Below are 19,381 nucleotides of genomic sequence, written 5' to 3'. Positions count from 1 at the left end.
TGAATTTAAAAGCTCTAAAAGCCTTTAGTAAAGGACAAGTTCTAACATTCACTTGGATGCCTAAATTCTAAAACTGTTTTAAAAAAAGCCAAACACATCAAGTATAAGCATTTGCTTCAAAAACAACAAAATACATACGTATTTCTTGCTAAACTATTAAGAATAACTTGACTCAATTCTAAATAATAAAAACATTACTGCCTCTCATTTTCCCATTAAAACTTCTGCTCTAAAAGAGTATAAAATTAGAATTAGAGTGCTTACTGGAGTTAGAATTGATCTCCTTAACATTAATAACTTGATGTGATGACACACAGCAAAAATGAAAGATGGATCTTAAATCTATAATCATGGCTAGCACCTTTGATGATTCTATCTTAATCAAATTAGAAATAAGGTAGAAGGCCGGGCGCGGTGGCTCAAGGCTGTAATCCCAGCACTTTGGGAGGCTGAGGCGGGTGGATCATGAGGTCAAGAGATCGAGACCATCCTGGTCAACATGGTGAAACCCCGTCTCTACTAAAAATACAAAAAATTAGCTGGGCATGGTGGTGCGTGCCTGTAATCCCAGCTACTCAGGAGGCTGAGGCAGGAGAATTGCCTGAACCCAGGAGGCGGAGGTTGTGGTGAGCCGAGATCGCGCCATTGCACTCCAGCCTGGGTAACAGGAGTGAAACTCTGTCTCAAAAAAAAAAAAAGAAATAAGGTAATGAGAAAGTCATCTCATTTAAAGTGTGAATACTGTTTTCTTCCCCTTAAAAGATGTCAACCCTACACCCTTTTAAGAAATTAGCTGGGACTCCAGGCGTGCACCACTATGCCTGGCTAATCTTTTGTATTTTCAGTAGAGACAGGGTTTCGCCATGTTGCTCAGGCTGGTCTCAAAATCCTGAGCTCAGGCAATCTGCTCGCCTTGGCGTCCCAAAGTGCTAGGATTACAGGTGTGGGCCACGGTGCCTGGCGAATTATATATATAATATTCTGAGGAAGGAAAAAATATGTATTTATGAGTTGAAGACAAAATGTAAACAAAAACTATAATATCCTTATTATTCCTCACATACCATATTACAAAAGGCTTAGCCACGACTACCCACCTGGTTTGTATACATAGCAAGTAAAGCTTTGTTAAACTCTATAGCTTGTAGTTGTTTCTTGGAAAGCTTAAACTCTACTCCTTCCGCATTGGTTAATTTCACTTTCTTCTTGGAGTCAAAGACATTTTGGTCCTAACAAAGAAAAGTTTATCCACCATTAACACAATCTCAGATTTCAACTTATTCCTTTTTAAATTAACTTTACATAAACACAAAAGGAGAGCTTAAATATATCTACCTGACTGGGGTGCTTAAACTAATAAGATACATATAAATTTATCTTAGTTCACAGAAGTAAACAAAATCTCTGCAATTCAAATCTACCCATGCACATATATTTATCTCAGAATCTAGCCCCACTCCTTTTAGAGCCTTCTCAAAGGAGGCTTTCTAGATATAAAAGAGCTTAACAAGTGAACTGCTTTGAAGAAATGAAGAACAAGATTACCATTTTATTTTTCTACTATTAACAGCTTGTTTTGAGCTTTTTGAAGGAAAAAAAGGGACAGCACAAATCTTGGACTGTATTAGGACTACAAAAATACCTTATTTTGCAATTTCTACAAGCTATGCCCTCTAGAATTTAGATGATCATATGTTCAAATGTTACTTTTCTTACTTTCCACTCATTTGAATTTCAAATGTGAACTTGAAATATTTTTCTAGGGTGGGTGCAGTGGCTCATGCCTGGACTCCCAGCAATGTGGGAGGCTGAAGCAGGAGGACTGCTTGAGCCCAGGAGTTTAGAGACCAGCTTGGGTAACATGGCAACTCTGTCTCTACAAAAAAATTTTTTTGGTTTTTTAATTAGCCGGGCATGGTGGTGTGTGCCTGGGGTCCCAGCTACTTGGGAGGATTGTCTGAGGCTACAGTGAGCCATGTTTGTACCACTGCACTCCAGCCTGGGTGAGAGTCTCAAAAAAAAAAAAAAGGAAAAAGAAAGCTTTTTCCATTAAAAGAGTGTTCCTAATGGTGGCTAATGACATTAGTACAGTAGTACTCTAAGTTAAACTAAAGTGCTTATATATTTGTAATATTTTACATGGGATGGCATATGGTGGAGGTGAAAGGGCACCTGTCCATACCCCCTAAAAAATAAAACTCAAGAAAAAATTATAGAAAGAACAACACTTGCACACTCAGGTTCCATAGCGGAAATCACATAAAACATGCATACACTTAAAGTCTAAAAGCCTCAACAATTTATATTTCTTACAAAGAGAGAGTCTTTATATTATTACACACTAGGAAAAGGGGAGGATCTTAAAGTCTAGGATCTATTACAAAAAAGCTGTATTACTTGAATATACCTTGTAGCATCATTATCATTAGAAGAATTAAGTAATACTGTCCATTGTGATTTTGCTACAACTGGACTTTTTCATGTTACAATGAACAGTTAGCCTAACCTAGAACAAAACTAAAACTAGGGTGATGAGCTTTCAGGGTAAAATACATCTGTAGGAAAGCCACAAATATTCCATACCTTGTTAATGGTAATGATGTTATTTGCAATTACAGCTAGTAATCCCACATCTGTTGGTCTGTGAACAAAAAGCAACAGTCAAAACCAAACAAACCTTCAAAAAGAAACCCCATCCCCTATAAAAGATACTTCCTTTTAACAACTCACTTACTTTAGTTTTATTATTTGATTGTAAAGTTGCAAAGCCTCCTCTGTTCGACCCTGAAGCTGCAGAATATAGGCCATCTGACCATGAATGATGGCCAGTTCTGCCTGTGGGTCCTCCTCAGTCCCATCCTAAGAGAAAGAAACATTTTTCTCATATAAATTTTCCAAACTGATCTACATATTTACCAAATGATCCAAATATTCAAAAGAGATACAATCCTAAAGAAGACATACAATTTCAGAAATTTTCCCTTAGAGTCAGTTCTTTAGAAATTGCCACCATGAGAGAAGTTTAAATGAAAACAGCAAAAAGATTTCGACGTCTAAGTATCTAAAGCAAAAAAAAGGCAAAAAGATCCTAGAAGAACATGATAACAAGTTTAGGAATACCATTTACTAATCATTATTATCCTTTAAAACCCAAGAATTAAAAAATATAAGTAAAAAACCAGAATGCAAGTACATCTTTTTATAATGATACCAAAATTCTGGAAACATAATTCTTATAAAAATCACATTTAAAAATGCTTTTCTCTTTATTCTACCATAACTCTAATACAAAAACTATAAAATTCCAATTAACACTGTACAAAAAACTTCAAAAGCTGGAACTAATTCTATACTTAAACTCATCCCATAATTGAACAAATTCTGTAATTAAAGTAGTAGTTCTCTTAACTGATGCTCCAGGTTAATCCACATTTCTCCTTCTGAAAAGGCTGTACTATGAATACTCAAGACTAGGAGATAACTCTCCTTTAGCAACCCAATACTCCTGCTCTCACCTGGTAAGTATCTGCTGACCAGGAGTCAGATATGTTTGTTTTCAAAACCATTATGCAGTTGCGTTTGATAAGGAAATGACAAAACTTAAATATTAAAGAGAATAACTATTTGCTGGGCATGGTGGCTCATGCCTATAATCTCAGTGCTTTAGGAGGCTGAGGCGGGAGGATCGCTTGAGGCCCAGAGTTTGAGACAAGCCTGTACAACACAGCGAGACTCCCATCTCTACAAAGAAGGAAATAATTAGCTGGGCATGGTGGTGGTACTCAGGAGGCTGTGGTGAGAGGATTGCTTGAGCCAGGAGTTTGAGGTTACCGTGACCTTACGATCACAGCACTGTACTCCAGCCTGGGTGAAACAGCAAGATCTTGTGCCAAAAAACAAACAAAGGCCAGCATGGTGGCTCATGCCTGTTAATAATAGCACTTTGGGAGGCCGAGGCAGTCGGACTGCCTCAGCTCAGGAGTTTGAGACCAGCCTGGGCAACACGGTGAAACCCTGTTTCTACTAAAATACAAAACATTAGCCAGGCCTAGGCAACGGACTGAGACTTTGTCTCTCCCCCCCGCCAAAAAAAAGGAGAGTGAACTATGAATTAGAAAAGAGACATAATTCAATGTAAATCATGTTGAATACTCAGAAAGACATGGTAAAGGTAAATTCCTAAAAGAAAGTTAATGTCTAATTGGTGAGCCAAAAAATGTTAAGAGACTGGTTAAAAAAAAAAAAATCTTTAAGGACTCTATAATGAAAGTGCTTATCAACTGTCTTTAAGATATTGTTACACTTTAAAAAAAAAAAAAAAGTTGGCTGGGCGCAGTGGCTCGTGCCTGTAATACCAGCGCTTTGGGGACCCAAGGTGGGTGGATCACCTGAGGTCAGGAGCTTGAGGCCAGCCTGACCAACATGGTGAAACCCCGTCTCTACTATAAATACAAAAAAAAAACTGGCCAGGTGCAGTGGCACGTGCCTGTAATCGCAGCTACTCCTTAGGAGGTGGAGGTTGCAGTGAGCTAAGATGGCGCCACTACACTCCAGCCTGGGCAACAGAGCAAGACTCCATTTCAAAAAAAAAAAAAAAAAAAGGAGAAATTGTGAATGTTGAATTATGTCATTAGATAAGAAATACACGTGGAACTCCTATGAGTAGACCCATCCTCAAAGACCTTAGCCTTACATCCTAAAATAGGAGAATTTATACTGTATAAATTTATAATGAAATATTTAAGGTATATAAAAATTTTTTGTATTGCGATTTCTTTCTCTAATAGACTTGATCAAATAACTGATCAAGAGGGTGGTTTCTTGTGTGATTCCTATTTATTGAATTACCATCTTTTTAAAAAAGTCAATAAACAGTACAATGAAGCCTCTCAGTAATTTATATTAGTCAGAAGTATAAAATTAAGGTTTAACAATGATGGAATACTTACAGCGTCTTCTGATAATGAACGGCGGCAAAGATCTATACAAGAAAAATTGTTTTAAAAGCATTATTGCTGGGTAAATCCCATTTCTTTCACTATTCCAAAGAGCAAGATCTAAATTCCTAGGCAGAAGATTCCACGATAAGCACAATAACAAGCAACTGTGAAATTTACATTAGCCTCAAATATATTGCATATATATTATTAGCCTCTGACTTTCCTAGCTCTTTGTCACTTTTATTTGTTGTCTCTATGCTAAAAACATTTGTAAAGGGCATTACAAAATATAAATGTAGTAAATGTTAATTGTAAAATATCAATTATAGGAAAGTATAAAAATAAATAATCCTACCACTCGGAGATAAACACTGCTAGTGTTTCAGTTATTTAGTTTTTTAAATATTTTTTGTTTGTTTTAAACGTTAGGGTCTCACTCTGCTGCCCAGGGTGGAGTGCAGTGGCTTAATCACAGCTCACTGCAGCCTTGAAATCCTGGGCTCAAGTGATTCTCCCACCTCAGCCTCCCAAGTAGCTGGGACTACAGGTGTGAGCCACCATACCCAGCTTCATTTGATGTAAATGCACAGCTCCATTTTAAAATGCAAGTGAGATACTATTTTGAAACCTGCCTTCCCCATTCAATATCCTGTGGACATCTTTCTATTACAATAAACACAGATCTACATTACTGTATTTTTAAAAAATGTTATTGGTTGTAATGATTGATTGTATAGTAATTATTTTGTGATTATGGTAAAACTTAGCCAATCCTTTAATAGTACAGAAATTCATGCTGTTTCTAAATTTCTGTTCTTATGAATATCCCTTCAATGAATATTCATACACACATGCATAAATTTATCTAATCATTTCCTCAAAGTAAGTTTCTAGAAGTGAAATTATTGGATCAAAGGGTGTGCAACTTTTAAAATCTGCTACACGTCACCAAACTGCTCACTGAAAAGTCTCTATTACTCTTATATTTAAACCTGCAATGTATGAAAATATTCTTCATTGGGTATGATTGAGAAATTTTAATTGTTGATCACATTTAGCTGGGTGCACCCAGCTAAATATACTTTTTTTTTGTAAAAATGTGGGCTTACGGCCAGGCACGGTGGCTCACGCCTGTAATCCCAAGCACTTTGGGAAGCTGAGGTGGGTGGATCACAAGGTCAGGAGTTTGAGACCAGCCTGGCCAAACAGTAACACCCCATCTCTACTAAATATACAAAAAATTAGCTGGGCATGGTGGTGGTTGCCTGTAATCCCAGCCACTTGGGAGGCTGAGGCAGGAGAATCGCTTGAACCCAGGAGGCAGAGGTTGCAGGGAGCTGGGATCACACCATTGTGCACCAGCCCATGCAACAGTGTGAGACTCTGTCTCAAAAACAAACAAACAAAAAACAAGGGCTTACTCTATTGCTCAGGCTGGTCTTGAACTGCAAGGCTCAAGCAATTCTCCTGACTCGGCCTCCAAAAGTGCTAGAATTATAGGCATGAGCCACCGCAGTCAGCCAAGGAATTACAATTCTTAAACAGGTTTTTCTTCTCATGATGTTCTAACCTTTGCTCCTACTTTAACCTTCAACATTTAACAGTAACACTTTGCTCATTTTAACCCCTAATATTTAATAGAAAAAAGACTTTGTTTCACCTTTTTTTCCCATCCCAATGATAACTGCAATCTCTACATCACTTTTACAGCTTCCAGGGAAAATGAATGCACAAGCAAAGTCAAAATGTTTCATGTGTTAATAACAGACATAGTTCTCTAATAAATTAATTTTTTTCTTAATTAAAAGCTTCAACTGGGTGCAGTGGCTCATGCCTATAATCCTAGCACTTTAGGAGGCCAAGGCAGGCAGATCACTTGAGGACAGAAATTTGAGACCGGCCTGGCCAACACGGTGAAAACCGTCTCTACTGAAAATACAAAAATTAGTTGGGCATGGTGGCGCATGCCTGTGATCCCAGCTATTTGGGAGGCTGAGGCATGAGAATTGCTTGAACCTGAGAGGTAAAGGGTGAAGTTAGCCAAGTTCTCACCGCTGCGCCCCAGCCTGGGTGACAAAGCAAGACTCTGTCCCCTGCTGTGGCCCACCCCAAAAAAGCTTCAAAGCATGCAAATATTACACACAGAAATATACCAAATGGACTTAAAACATGTTTAAGGCCAGGCGCGGTGGCTCATGCCTGTAATCCCAGTACTTTGGGAGGCCGAGGCAGGCGGATCAGAAGGTCAGGAGTTAGAGACCAGCCTGACCAACATGGTGAAACCCTGTCTCTACTAAAAATACAATAATTGGCCAGGTGTGGTGGCGCATGCCTGTAGTCCCAGCTATTCAGGAGGCTGAGGCAGGAGAATCACTTGAACCCTGCAGGTGAAGGTTGCAGTGAGCTGAGTGAGATTGCACTACTGTGCTCCAGCCTGGGTGACAGAGTGAGACACCATTTCAAAAACAAACAAACAAAAAAAAACAAAAACAATGTGCTTGAATGGTGCTATCAATACATGAATGTAGTATATATGTGTGCACACACATAGGCCCACCATGTTATTTCTTGAATACCTATTTAACAACAATAACAGTAACAAATATTTACTGAATGCTTATACTATATGCCATGTACTATTGTAAATGGTTGACATTTATTAACTCAATTTACATATAGCATTCATAGTAACTTGTTCAAAACCGGCTCCTCAAAATTCAAACTTCAAGGTCTGGTATGGTTGGAAATGGACTAATAGACTGGCGTAGGGATTAGAAATATAGGAGACATATGGTCAAAAAGACAAAGACTTGGCTGGGCATGGTGGCTCATGTCAGTAATCCCAGCATTTGGAAAGGCTGTGGAAGGTGGGTTACTTAAGGCCAGGAGTTCGAGATCAGCCTGGCCAACAGGGTGAAATCCTGTTTCTACTAAAAATACAACAATCAGCTGGGTGTGATGGTGTGCACCTGTAAGCCCAGCTACTTGGGAGGCTGAGTCAGGAGAATCACTCAAATCCGGGAGGCAGCGGTTGCAGTGAGCTGAGACCGTGCCATTGCACTCCATCCTGGGTGACAGAGTAAGACTCTGTCTCAAAAAAAAAAAAAAAAAAGAAAAGTGAAAGACCACATGAACTTTGAGAAATTGTCACTGTATCAATAACTTCCATTTACTAATTTCACAGAGATCAGATGCAATTTTAGAAGATACTCTACAAAGTTATATGCACATTATATTTACAGATAAGTTTAACAAACTTCCAACCTTCAGCTTTTTGCAGGATTTTCATGGCTTGGTTCAGCTGGCCTTGGCCTATCAGTGCACATGCAGTGTTGTAGCACAGCTCGTGCGTGCCTTCTTGGAAGCCCAAGTTCTCCTGTCAGGGGACAAAATGCCAGTTAAATACTAAACATGAATATTACTTCATGACTGTATGGGTACACAAGGATACTCACTGGAACCACTTTTTCCCAATTGCTCTGAGCTGCAACAACTGCTGAAAGGTTTGTTTTCCTCTCCTCATCATAATCATCTTGGGAGTTTCGGACGAGATCTCTATATACCGCTAAGCATTCATCATAGCGTTCCAAACGGTATAACTGAATAATAAATAGAAAGTAAAAAATCGGAGACAAATATGGTGCTATGTCTTTATACCATACAAGCCTTTTCTGGAACCATTAAGTAAGAATCCTAGTCCAGCATAATGTAACAATCAACTGTTTATGTTTTATAATTTTTAAATTAGTTCCACGTACTAGTAATACTTCCAAAAAGTTACTTTTTGAAAATACTTTTATAATGAATGTTTATTATACTGCAGACCTACAGGCAGGATTCAGTTGAGAAAAGTCATTTTCTTTACCTTTCTCCTTGAAGTTAGTTAAGTCCCTAAATAGGTTGTGAAAGAAAACCTTTCTACAGAATTCAACCCTGCTACCTAGATCTGAAATTACAATAAAAATATTTTTCCAGAACACAAAATAATTAGTAAAACAGTAACGAAATTAAATGTTAAGAAAAAACCTTAACGTTTCCTAGGAGTTCACTACAATCTTCATTTTATCTTTTTCAGAAACCAGCTGTCACACAGGTCAGTCTCAAGCAGACACAACAGAATTCCTAGTGATTTCATTCAACTTGTGCTAAAAGAACAACTGCCACTCTAGGTCAATTAGTCCACTATGTATGACACAGATTGGTGTCCTTAATCAACCTCAAAACGCTAGAATTACGCTGAAGTTATCCAGTTTACCTTAAAAGTTTTTTATAGGCCTATAATCCATGAATTTGTCCAAACCTTTCCTCAATTCATTTGTATTATTAAATTCATACTACCTCCTGAGGACAATAGATTCAATGCAACATTATTTGCCCTAAATTCACATTTAAAAGTCTTTAGGAGGAGGCTACGTGTAATGGCTCATGCCTGTAATCCCACTACTTTGGGAGTTCAAGGCAGGCAAATCACTTGAGGCCAGGAGTTCAAGACGAGCCTAGGCAACATGGCATAATCCTGTCTCTACTAAAAATATAAAAATTGCCTGTAATCCCAGCACTTTGGGAGGCTGAGGCAGGTGGATCACCTGCCTTGAGTTCGAGACCAGCATGATCAACATGGAGAAACCCTGTCTCTACTAAAAATACAAAATTAGCTGAGCATGGTGGCGCATGCTTGTAACGCCAGCTACTCAGGAGGCTGAGGCAGGAGAATTGCTCGAACCCAGGAGACAGAGGTTGCAGCGAGCCACGACTGTGCCATTGCATTCCAGCCTGGGCAACAAGAGCAAAACTCCGACTCGAAAAAAAAAAAAATTAGCTGGGTGAGGTGGTGCATGCCTGTAATCCCAGCTACTAGGGAGGCTGAAGCAGAAGAATTGCGTGAACCTGGGAAACAGATGTTGCAGTGAGCCGAGATCATGCCACTGCACTCCAGCTTGGGCAAGAGAGCGAGACTCTGTCTCAAAACAAAAACAAACAAAAAAAATTTAAGGGGGTTTTGCTAGCTCTAATATACACATTCCTATCCTCTTGTCATTAACAGCCCTATTTTGCATTAGGCTTAATTTTATGTCTCAAAATACTTTAAAATATTTTCACGATTTCATGGGCTAGAATCATCTAAATTCTTATCTATCATGATATCCTTTATTTTAAACTTAGAACAAAATATCAGTGAAATACTATTTCAAATCTGTGTAAGTATACAAGCTCAACGTGGTTCATCTCTCTAACTAAAAAGTCCAAATTAAACAGACTAGTTCTTTCATTTTCTTTGAATTTCTAATTACCCTGAGGAAGTCATTTGTTCATAGCACATTATATATGCAGCTGTTTGTATGAAGATCAAGAAGAGGGAATATATTCAAACCTCAAGGACTGGTTTGGTGGCCAGTTTTGCGGAGCATCAGGATGGGCTGGGTTTCCTCATCCCTGCTCCTTGCTAGAGGTAGTCATGCTCACTCAGGATGATTGTCAACATGTATTTAAAAGCAGTAATTACCACTTGTCCATAAAGCTCCTTCAGTTTGTCTGTCTGCTGGGTGGAATTTTCTATTGTCTTCAAGGCATTCTCAATTCTGTTCAGCCTGTACTCGCAATATGCCTTTTCAAAGGAGAGAGAGTTACTGAAGAAGGAAAAAAACCAGTATCTGATTATTATCTATCAATGCAATGTGCCCATTACTTACCAGACACTGTTCTAAGTTCTGGATTTAGTCCCCAAAACAGATGAGAAAACTGACAAAGGTTAGAGACTTGTCCAAATATCAGACAGCTTGTAAACGTATATCAATCAAACATATAATTAAGCATTTACCAATTTCCCTAGCCTCTCTTTCATGAATATTCTTATTAGAATTATTGGCCTTTTGAAATAAACACTTAAGAAAGAAATCATTCATCTGCTAAATAATTGTCTTAGATACAAAGATAATCTGAAGGCTGTTTTAAATAGGTTTATAAGTTTCTTAAATTCATTAACAAAGGAGTAAGCCACATAATGCTTCTTTAAACTTGTTTAAGAAATAATTAGCAAAGAAAAAATAACTAGAAATCTTAAAAGAAGTATTTGTAACCAAATAACTGGTAAATACTACTAACATACACACGTTTAAAAATTTATCCACATTGGGCCAGGCGCGGTGGCTCAAGCCTGTAATCCCAGCACTTTGGGAGGCCGAGGCGGGTGGATCACGAGGTCAAGAGATCGAGGCCATCCTGGTCAACATGGTGAAACCCCGTCTCTACTAAAAATACAAAAAAAAAAAAATTAGCTGGGCATGGTGGTGCGTGCCTGTAATCCCAGCTACTCAGGAGGCTGAGGCAGGAGAATTGCCTGAACCCAGAAGGCGGAGGTTGCGGTGAGCCGAGATCGCGCCATTGCACTCCAGCCTGGGTAACATGAGTGAAACTCCGTCTCAAAAAAAAAAAAAAATTCATCCACATTAATGTGACACCTCATTGTTGATGTTTCAACCATAATCTATGAGGAAAAATGTCTATCAAAGCAAAGACCAATGTCCTTTATTTACTTACCTAACAAAAAATTTACTTCTGGGCCAGGTGCGGTGGCTCATGCCTGTAATGCCAGAACTTTGGGAGGCTGAGGTGGGTGGATCACTTGAGGTCAGAAGTTCGAGACCAGCCTGGCCAACATGGTGAAACCCCGTCTCTACTAAAAATATAAAAATTAGCCAGGAGTGGTGGTGCACATGTGTAATCCCAGCTACCTAGGAGGCTGAGGCAGGGGGATCACTTGAACCTGGAAGGTGGAGGTTGCAGTGAGCCAAGACGGCGCCACTGCACTCCAGCCTGGGCAACAAGAACAAAATTCTGTCTCAAAAAAAAATGTATTTTTATAAATATTCTTATCCAAGACTCATTAACAAAATGTTTTTGAAAATGTCTCTTATCTCACAAAATAGCCCAAAATCAAAACACTGAATTTTAGCACAAACATATTTAATAGGAGAAAAGCAGCAGCCTCTATTTCCCTTTTATTTTTAATAAAGTTTAAAATTAATTTTTAATCTCTAACACATTTACATGGCTCAAATATAAAAAAAAAAGAGATACACTAAGAGGCTTTATTCCCACTGCTACCCAAATCTAACCTGTTCGTATCATCTCCTACAAATAACTATTTATTCATTGTTTCTCTTTATACTGTTTGTTTATATGCTGCAAGCTTAATTTCAATACATATTTTTTTGGAGCCTATGTATAACAGTAAAGAAATTTCTACTAAGTTATTCTCCCTACATCCTCCTCATAATTATACCCCACAACTCTCTATGGTTCACCTCCTTAGTGGTTCAAAGGGAAGACAGTGGTTAGGAAAAAAAAAAAAAAAAAAAAAAGGCTCCCTAAGGATGAAAGGAACAAAAGTTACTAGTACTCCTTACAGTTTCAGAAACACTACTGACAAGTAAAAGGAACAAGGTTAAAAAAAATCAGCAAATAGTTGGGAAAAAATCATGGAAGAGAATATGGCTATAGTAAGTGTTTCTTTCTTTCTTTTTTTTTTTTGAGACAGAGTCTCACTCTGTTGCCCAAGCTGGAATGCAGTGGCACAATCTTGGCTCATGGCAACCTCTACCTCCCAGGTTAAAGCAATCCTCCTGCCTCAGCCTCCCGGTGCCACTATGCCCAGCTAATTTTTGTAGTTTTAGCAGAGCCAGGGTTTCATCATGTTGGCCAGGCTGGTCTTGAACTCATGACGTCGTGATCCACCTACCTCGGCCTCCTAGAGCGCTGGGATTACAGGCGTGAGCCACTGTGCCCAGCCGATAGCTATACTAAGTGTTTCTAATAACTGTACAAGCAACTAACTAAATCACTTACTTGGCTAACACTTTGGTGTGAGTATTGATGACATTCAAGGCTTCCTTGAAACTTCCATTCTGGATAAGGCATACCACTTTACAATGCAGGGCAGTTACATCATCTTTGTTGCTCTGTAATACTAGAGAACAATTTTAGGAAAGTCATTTTTAAATCCATTTCCTTTTCACATTTTTACCTAAATTTTCCCACCCTGTATCTCTGAAAGCTAAATTTGAAATTTTGCTGCAACAGAAATAATTGGTCAAAACAACCAGAAAAAACAGGAAACAATACAAAACAAAACCCAAAAAACAACTAATCTTCACTTTTAACTTAAGAAGTGACAATAAGCAGAGTTATAGATTAAATTTTCAATGAGATAAAGATTCCCAATACGCATGTATCAAGAAAGTGCAGTGAAATAAAGAAGAAGCAACGTCTCCAGATTTTTCATCTTGAAATGCAAGCTACATCCTACATATTTCATTACTTCACAGAGAAAAAGTTCAGGTACAATTCAGAAGCAAATGACGTAGGTTTGGTACAAGCCTGCCACCAAATGCCTGGGGGTCTTGGACATAACACTTAACAGCCAAATCTCAGTTTTCTGAGTTACGAAATGATTACAAAAGTATTACCTACTTAATAAGGTTACTGACAACATGAAATGAGAATATTTTGGAAAAATAAATTATAAAGTATAACGCAAAGGCAATTTATCTTGATGGCAACGTTTCCAAAAATCATTAAAATATTCTCTTTTCACCGAAGGCAACCAAAGAGAAGTATAAGGAAGAACTCAGGTGGCAAGTTTCAATGCTAACAGCTGTTCAGTGTTAAAATGACCAGGATCATAGTGACTCTTGCTCCTGTGCAACTACAGAAGTCCAATTCTCAAAGAATCAGAAGAACTTCTACCAATTAAGAAAACACATTGGTGAGCAAGGTTGACAACCTTTGCTGATTAAAGAATTCCTGCAAAATACTACACTACTACTAAGCATATCGTACTGGTTGGAAGGTTAGAGTTAATTCAAAGAAATTTAGGGATCAAATAACACTAATTCGTAGCTATTTTTCTAAATGTCTGAAATCACCAGAAGTGCACTGTGGGCACAATCACTACTGTTCACGTTAACCCAGCACGAGAGTGTTGAAAATTATTTAGATAGGTTTGTGTGTTACTGACATACCTTTTTAGTTACTGCTACTCTGAACAGCTAGGCCCTGCCTTGGTAGTTACATTTCCAAATCTAACATGCACAGGCTGTATCTTCAGTAGAGAAGAACTGCGCACCGCCGAGAACATTAAGTAGCATGGACATGTTCCAGGTATGTAGAAAGAATAAAAGAGTATGATGAATTGAACCTCACACCAAAGGCAGCAAAACCTGAAATTATCCCTTACAGGGACAAAAAAAAACAAAAACAAAAAACAGGCCAACTTTTCTTCCGACATTATTTCAAGTGTTGGTGCTTCCACACACTTATTTCCTAGCTTAATAACACTGAAGAGATTCTATCTACGGGAATGACAGGCTTGACATCCAGATTCAGCCCTTTCCTCTCGCCCCGTGGAATCCATACAGCTTCCACCTTGTCAGCAACAGCTTCTAAACTACGTGTCCCAAGCAGGTTCCTGCCCCTTCAGCGGCCAAAGAAAACAAGCTCCCTCAGCAATACAGTCTGGATCACTGCGCTTAAGATGAAGAAGAAAAAGCAGCAATGTGGCATATTTGTGAAATAAAGCAGAAGAGAAGGAGTCAAATAAGAAAACAGTTTGAAATGGGCCCCGGGAGCTGCGGTCTCTTTAAAACCCTCCCTTGCTTCCCGTGGGGGCTAAAATGGGAAGTACACGTGGCTCTAAGCAACCAGGGACCCCAGGATGACCTGGTGGAGCGAAGGGGTGCGACCTGCATCTGCCGGGCGTTCGGGCCCGAACCAGGCGCTGACTGGGGGGAATCTTGGGGGTCTCCCCTTCCCGAGCCTACCGGAGGCGGTCGCGCGTGCCGGAAACAGGCCGCATCCTCCCGCCGGCCTGGGCCCGCCCTGGTGCCCACCCCGACACTTACTCTTATTGACGGTCTTGAGAGCGCGCGTGAAGTCGCCGTTCTGGCCATACCGGTTCACTTCACTCCACAGCGCAGGCACTGAAACCCCCCCGCTGCCGCCGCTCGCCATCTTGGAGGAGACGAGGGGAGGGGCGGGGCGACCTCTGCCCCGGAAGAGGATCTCCTAGGCAGCCAAGTGGAGGAGGAAGCCGGTGATTGCTAAGCGTTGCGGGGTTGGGAGGTCTTCAGCACCGAGGCAGCATCAGAGATCATAATATGCTCTCGTAGCAAGAAATTTGCACGGATAGAGTTGATACAGCTCACCTGAAGTTGGCTAGGAGAAAAGAGGCGTCGGACTGCTAGACGGGGTTGGGAAACGGCCACCAGTTTCGATTCAAATCAGCATGTTTCCAAGAGACCGCCGTGGTCGAGGCAGCGTCCTGGTCCCACGGCACGGGGCTGGACGATCGTTTGTAGGATGTAAATAAAAAGGCTATGAGGTGGTAAATAGAAGACTACCAGCTAGAAACCGTAGGGAGTTATTTGAAGGAGAAATAGGCACGGCTCATCAGTGGTTGAGAGAAAGGGATTTTGAAAGATGATTAGGAGAACTTGGGTTCTGGGGAAAGTGGGGGAGGACATTCTGGCAGAGAAGCAAACGTGAGAAAAGATAAGAAGGCAAGAATCTCCCATTACAAAGCACGTTTGGTGAAACCCTTTGGCTGGCTGGCTCCAGTTCGGGAGCTGTCGGCAATAAGCTGGAAGTATGGGGTGAAAATGGGCGGGTTCAGTTCCTGGCTCTGCGACTCACTAGACGCCGGACAATAAACAAGTTACTTCGCTTCTGAGAGCCGGTTTTCCCGACTGTGAAATAGGGATACTATATTTGTTCTAAAGATGTAAAATAATACATACTTGCATCTGGCACATAGCCCACAAGCAACCTCATAGACAAGGAGATTAGGGTTTGCTTAAGACGTTAATATCACGATGTGTTCAAATGTACGAAGGGAATGGATATCTATTGGGTACACTTGATGTGAGTAACTTTTTATTTTTATTTTTTAAGAGATGGTAATCTTGCTATGTTGCCCAGTCTGGTCCGGAACTTCTGGGCTCAAACAGTCCTCCCACCACATTCTCCACAAGTGTCGGGATTATGAGCATGAGCCACCACACCTAGACTATGTAAGTGATTCACTTGATGTGAATTTTATCGTTTTTTTTTTTTTTTTGAGACAGAGTCTCTCCGTCACCAGGCGCTAGGCTGGAGTGCAGTGGCGTGACCTCAGCTCACTGCAACCTCTGCCTCCTGAGTTCAAGCAATTCTCCTGCCTCAGCCTCCCGAGTAGCTGGGACTACAGGTGCGCGCCACCACGCCCAGCTAATTTTTTTGTATTTTTAGTAGAGATGGGGTTTCACCATGTTGGTCAGGATGGTCTCGATCTCTTGACCTCGTGATCCGCTCGCCTCGGCCTCCCAAAGTGCTGGGATTACAGGCGTGAGTCACCGCGTCCGGCCTTATCGTATGTATTTTATTGAATGGCCTGCTCTTCAGACTCATCTTGTCATGACCTTCACAACTTCTACTTCCTCATTCCCTGGGCTACCTACCTAACTTCCCCCCCAGGACGTAGTCTAGCTCTGTCACCCAAGCTGGAGTGTGGTGGTGTGATCTTGGCTCACTGCAATCTCCACCTCCTGGATTCAAGGGATTCTCCTGCCTCACCCTCCCAAGTAGCTGGGACTACAGTCACCACGCCCGGCTAATTTTTGTATTTTTAGTAGAGATGGAGTTTCACTCTGTTGGCCAGGCTGATCTCGAACTCCTGGCCTGTCTCGGCATCTCAAAGTACAGGAAATAAAGGCTACAGCTGTGAGCCACTGGGCCCGGCCTTGCTAACTTCTTTTTGTCTTTCAGCCTTTCTGGTTGAAAGTTAGATTGAGGAAACATTTGATCTTGCAGATTGGGCAACATTCTGGTTATTCCTCTTAGAACAGGGGTCCCCAACCCTGGTACATGGTCTGCGGCCTGTTAGGAACCAGGTGGCACAGCAGGAGGTGATTGGTGGGCCAGCAAGCAGTACCACTTGAGCTTCTGTCAGATCAGCTGTGGCATTAGCTTATTATATAAGCTCAAACCCTATTGTCAACTCGGAATGCGAGGGATCTAGGTTGCTCACTCCTTATGAGAATCTAATGATAAATGTAATGAGCTTGAATCATACTGAAACCAACTGTCCCTCCTCAACTCCCTTGGAAAAATTGTCTTCCTTGAAACCGGTCCCTGGTGCCAGAAAAGTTGGGAGACCGCTGTTTTATAGGACTCTCTACTTCTAGGCACTGATAATCAATTAAGGCTTATCTCACTCTGTTGTGGACTATCGTTCTGAGGCCAAGGAACCATATTTACCTTGCTCACTGCAGTATCCCTAGGATTTAGCATACTGCCTGGCACGGGCATTCAGTTTTCTGAGTTTTTGCTTCATTTTCCTTGCCTAATCTGTGAGTTCCTTGCCCTATTGTTGTCTGGTCATTGCAGTATTATACAATGCAAAGAGCATGAAAGGTGGCTTGAACTCTAGGTGCAGGAGGGTGTAATTCTTGTGAATTAGTAAAAATCGTGAGAAGGGCTTTAGACTTTTACTGACTAGAACTGTCACAGGTTTCAAGCCAGTTGTTTAGATTTCAGGGGTTGGGAGCTCCAGATGACATGGTACACCCAAAATGTGAGGGAAAATTGGGTACCCCAAATTTTATTATTCTGATAAAATGTTTTGTAGATTACATTGTATTCTCCAAAGGTGTTTATGTCTACCATCCCCTCCAAAAGTTAAGAGCCACTGCCCTGGTAGTACTTTTTAGAACAGTGACTTTATATAAGAATTGGCAGTTTTGGTTTCTGTATCATTCTGATCCCATATACTTTGTAGCTCTTAGAAATGCCTCAGAATTCCCAGCGCTATGGATTTGTTTCTATGTATTATGTCACTTTAATGGAGTTTTGTGGCAAACAGCCTATAATTATGGGGCTTAATCCGCCATTTTTGAAACAGGAATCTTCCAAACCAGAGTGCCAGAATGGTGTTTTTGTTGTTTTAAATAAACAACAAATTTACTGCTCACATTGTGAAGGCTGGAAAGATTGTCTGGTGAGGGACCACTCTGATTCATAGATGGCATCTTCTGTTTTCACATGGTGTGAAAAAAAAATACTGATCTCTTAAAACATATATCTGATGCCATTTTCCTACCCTCATGATAAAATTCGAACTACAAGGCCTAGCAGTAAGGGCTTTTGTGATCTGGCTTCTGCTTGCCACCTCAACTCATAGAGGTCTTCTTACTCATTTCCTAGCCCCCTTGCAAACTGTTCTCCTCTAACTTTTGTGTAGTTGTGTGTCCCCCTACCTCCCGAATTTGCACTTTTATTCATTTGACAAGTGTTTGAATGTCTTGTATATGCCAGTGCCAGGTATTACACCAGTTGCTGGGATACAGCTGACAACAAAGACAGCCCAGTGTAATAATAAATTTATTTTCTAGTTGGGAGAGATGGGTAATAAGGTAATAAACAAATGTGTACTATGTTTGGTGGTAATAAGTTTACTGAAGAAAATTATGGAAAGATGAGAAAGATTGAGTATACACTGAAAAATCAGAGTCCTTTTCATTCACAATATGTAATTGTTTTTTAGAGATCAGAGAGCCCTTCCTACTTTTGTGTATTTACAATACCCTATTCTTATTCCATATTAAGACTTAATATAAGGGCCGGGCGCGGTGGCTCAAGCCTGTAATCCCAGCACTTTGGGAGGCCGAGGAGGGTGGATCACGAGGTCAAGAGATCGAGACCATCCTGGTCAACATGGTGAAACCCCGTTTCTACTAAAAATACAAAAAATTAGCTGGGCATGGTGGTGCGTGCCTGTAATCCCAGCGACTCAGGAGGCTGAGGCAGGAGAATTGCCTGAACCCAGGAGGCGGAGGTTGTGGTGAGCCGAGATCGCGCCATTGCACTCCAGCCTGGGTAACAAGAGCGAAACTCCGTCTCAAAAAAAAAACAAAAAAACAAAAAAACTTAATATAGTGTTTTGAAATTGTCTGCCCCAGGAGACTCCAACATTCCTTGAGGGCAGAAAGTTAATTTTGTTCATCTTTGCATTCCCAGGGGTCTTTCCCCTTCCCCGCACCCAGGGGTCTTATAGATACATAGTAGGCTGTATTAGTTCTAATAAAAACAAAAACAAACAATAATAAAAAAAAACAGAACCAATAGGATATGCAGAGATTATGAGAAATTGGCTCAGCAAAATGGAAGTGAAGTCCCACAATCTGTCTTCTGCAGGCTGAAGGCCCAGGAAAGCCAGTTTAGTTCCAAACCCAAAGGCTTGAGAATCAGGAGAGGCAATAATGTAAGTTCTAGTCTGAAGGTCTGAGGCCCAGGAGCACCAATGTCTAGGGGCACAAAATGAATGTCCCAACAGTTTACCCTTCCTCCCCTTTTATGTTCAGGCCTTCAGTGGATTAGATGATGCCCACCCACATGGGTGAAGGCAGTCT

The 19,381-nt window shown here is 40.5% G+C and overlaps 1 protein-coding gene across 1 annotated transcript in view; it reads right to left on the bottom strand.

Annotated features, from left to right (window-relative positions):
• The window catches only part of SRP72 (signal recognition particle 72), a 34,148-nt gene extending 18,450 nt beyond the window's left edge, over window positions 1–15,698 (bottom strand). The window contains exons 1-9 of the mRNA XM_032274291.1: window positions 14,840–15,698; window positions 12,786–12,906; window positions 10,444–10,567; window positions 8,396–8,539; window positions 8,205–8,316; window positions 4,950–4,981; window positions 2,735–2,859; window positions 2,584–2,641; window positions 1,098–1,229 (exon numbers count right to left, since the gene is read on the bottom strand). Of these exons, the coding sequence (XP_032130182.1) occupies window positions 1,098–1,229; window positions 2,584–2,641; window positions 2,735–2,859; window positions 4,950–4,981; window positions 8,205–8,316; window positions 8,396–8,539; window positions 10,444–10,567; window positions 12,786–12,906; window positions 14,840–14,948 (957 nt within the window). The 5' untranslated portion in view covers window positions 14,949–15,698. The remainder of the gene's footprint in view (window positions 1–1,097; window positions 1,230–2,583; window positions 2,642–2,734; window positions 2,860–4,949; window positions 4,982–8,204; window positions 8,317–8,395; window positions 8,540–10,443; window positions 10,568–12,785; window positions 12,907–14,839) is intronic.
• Between the last annotated feature and the right edge of the window lie 3,683 nt (window positions 15,699–19,381).

The sequence above is a fragment of the Sapajus apella genome, unplaced genomic scaffold, assembly GCF_009761245.1.
Source record: "Sapajus apella isolate SASKATOON/1434 unplaced genomic scaffold, GSC_monkey_1.0 scaffold5, whole genome shotgun sequence".
NCBI lineage: Eukaryota > Metazoa > Chordata > Mammalia > Primates > Cebidae > Sapajus > Sapajus apella.
This window is presented reverse-complemented; position numbering and strand designations above follow the sequence as displayed.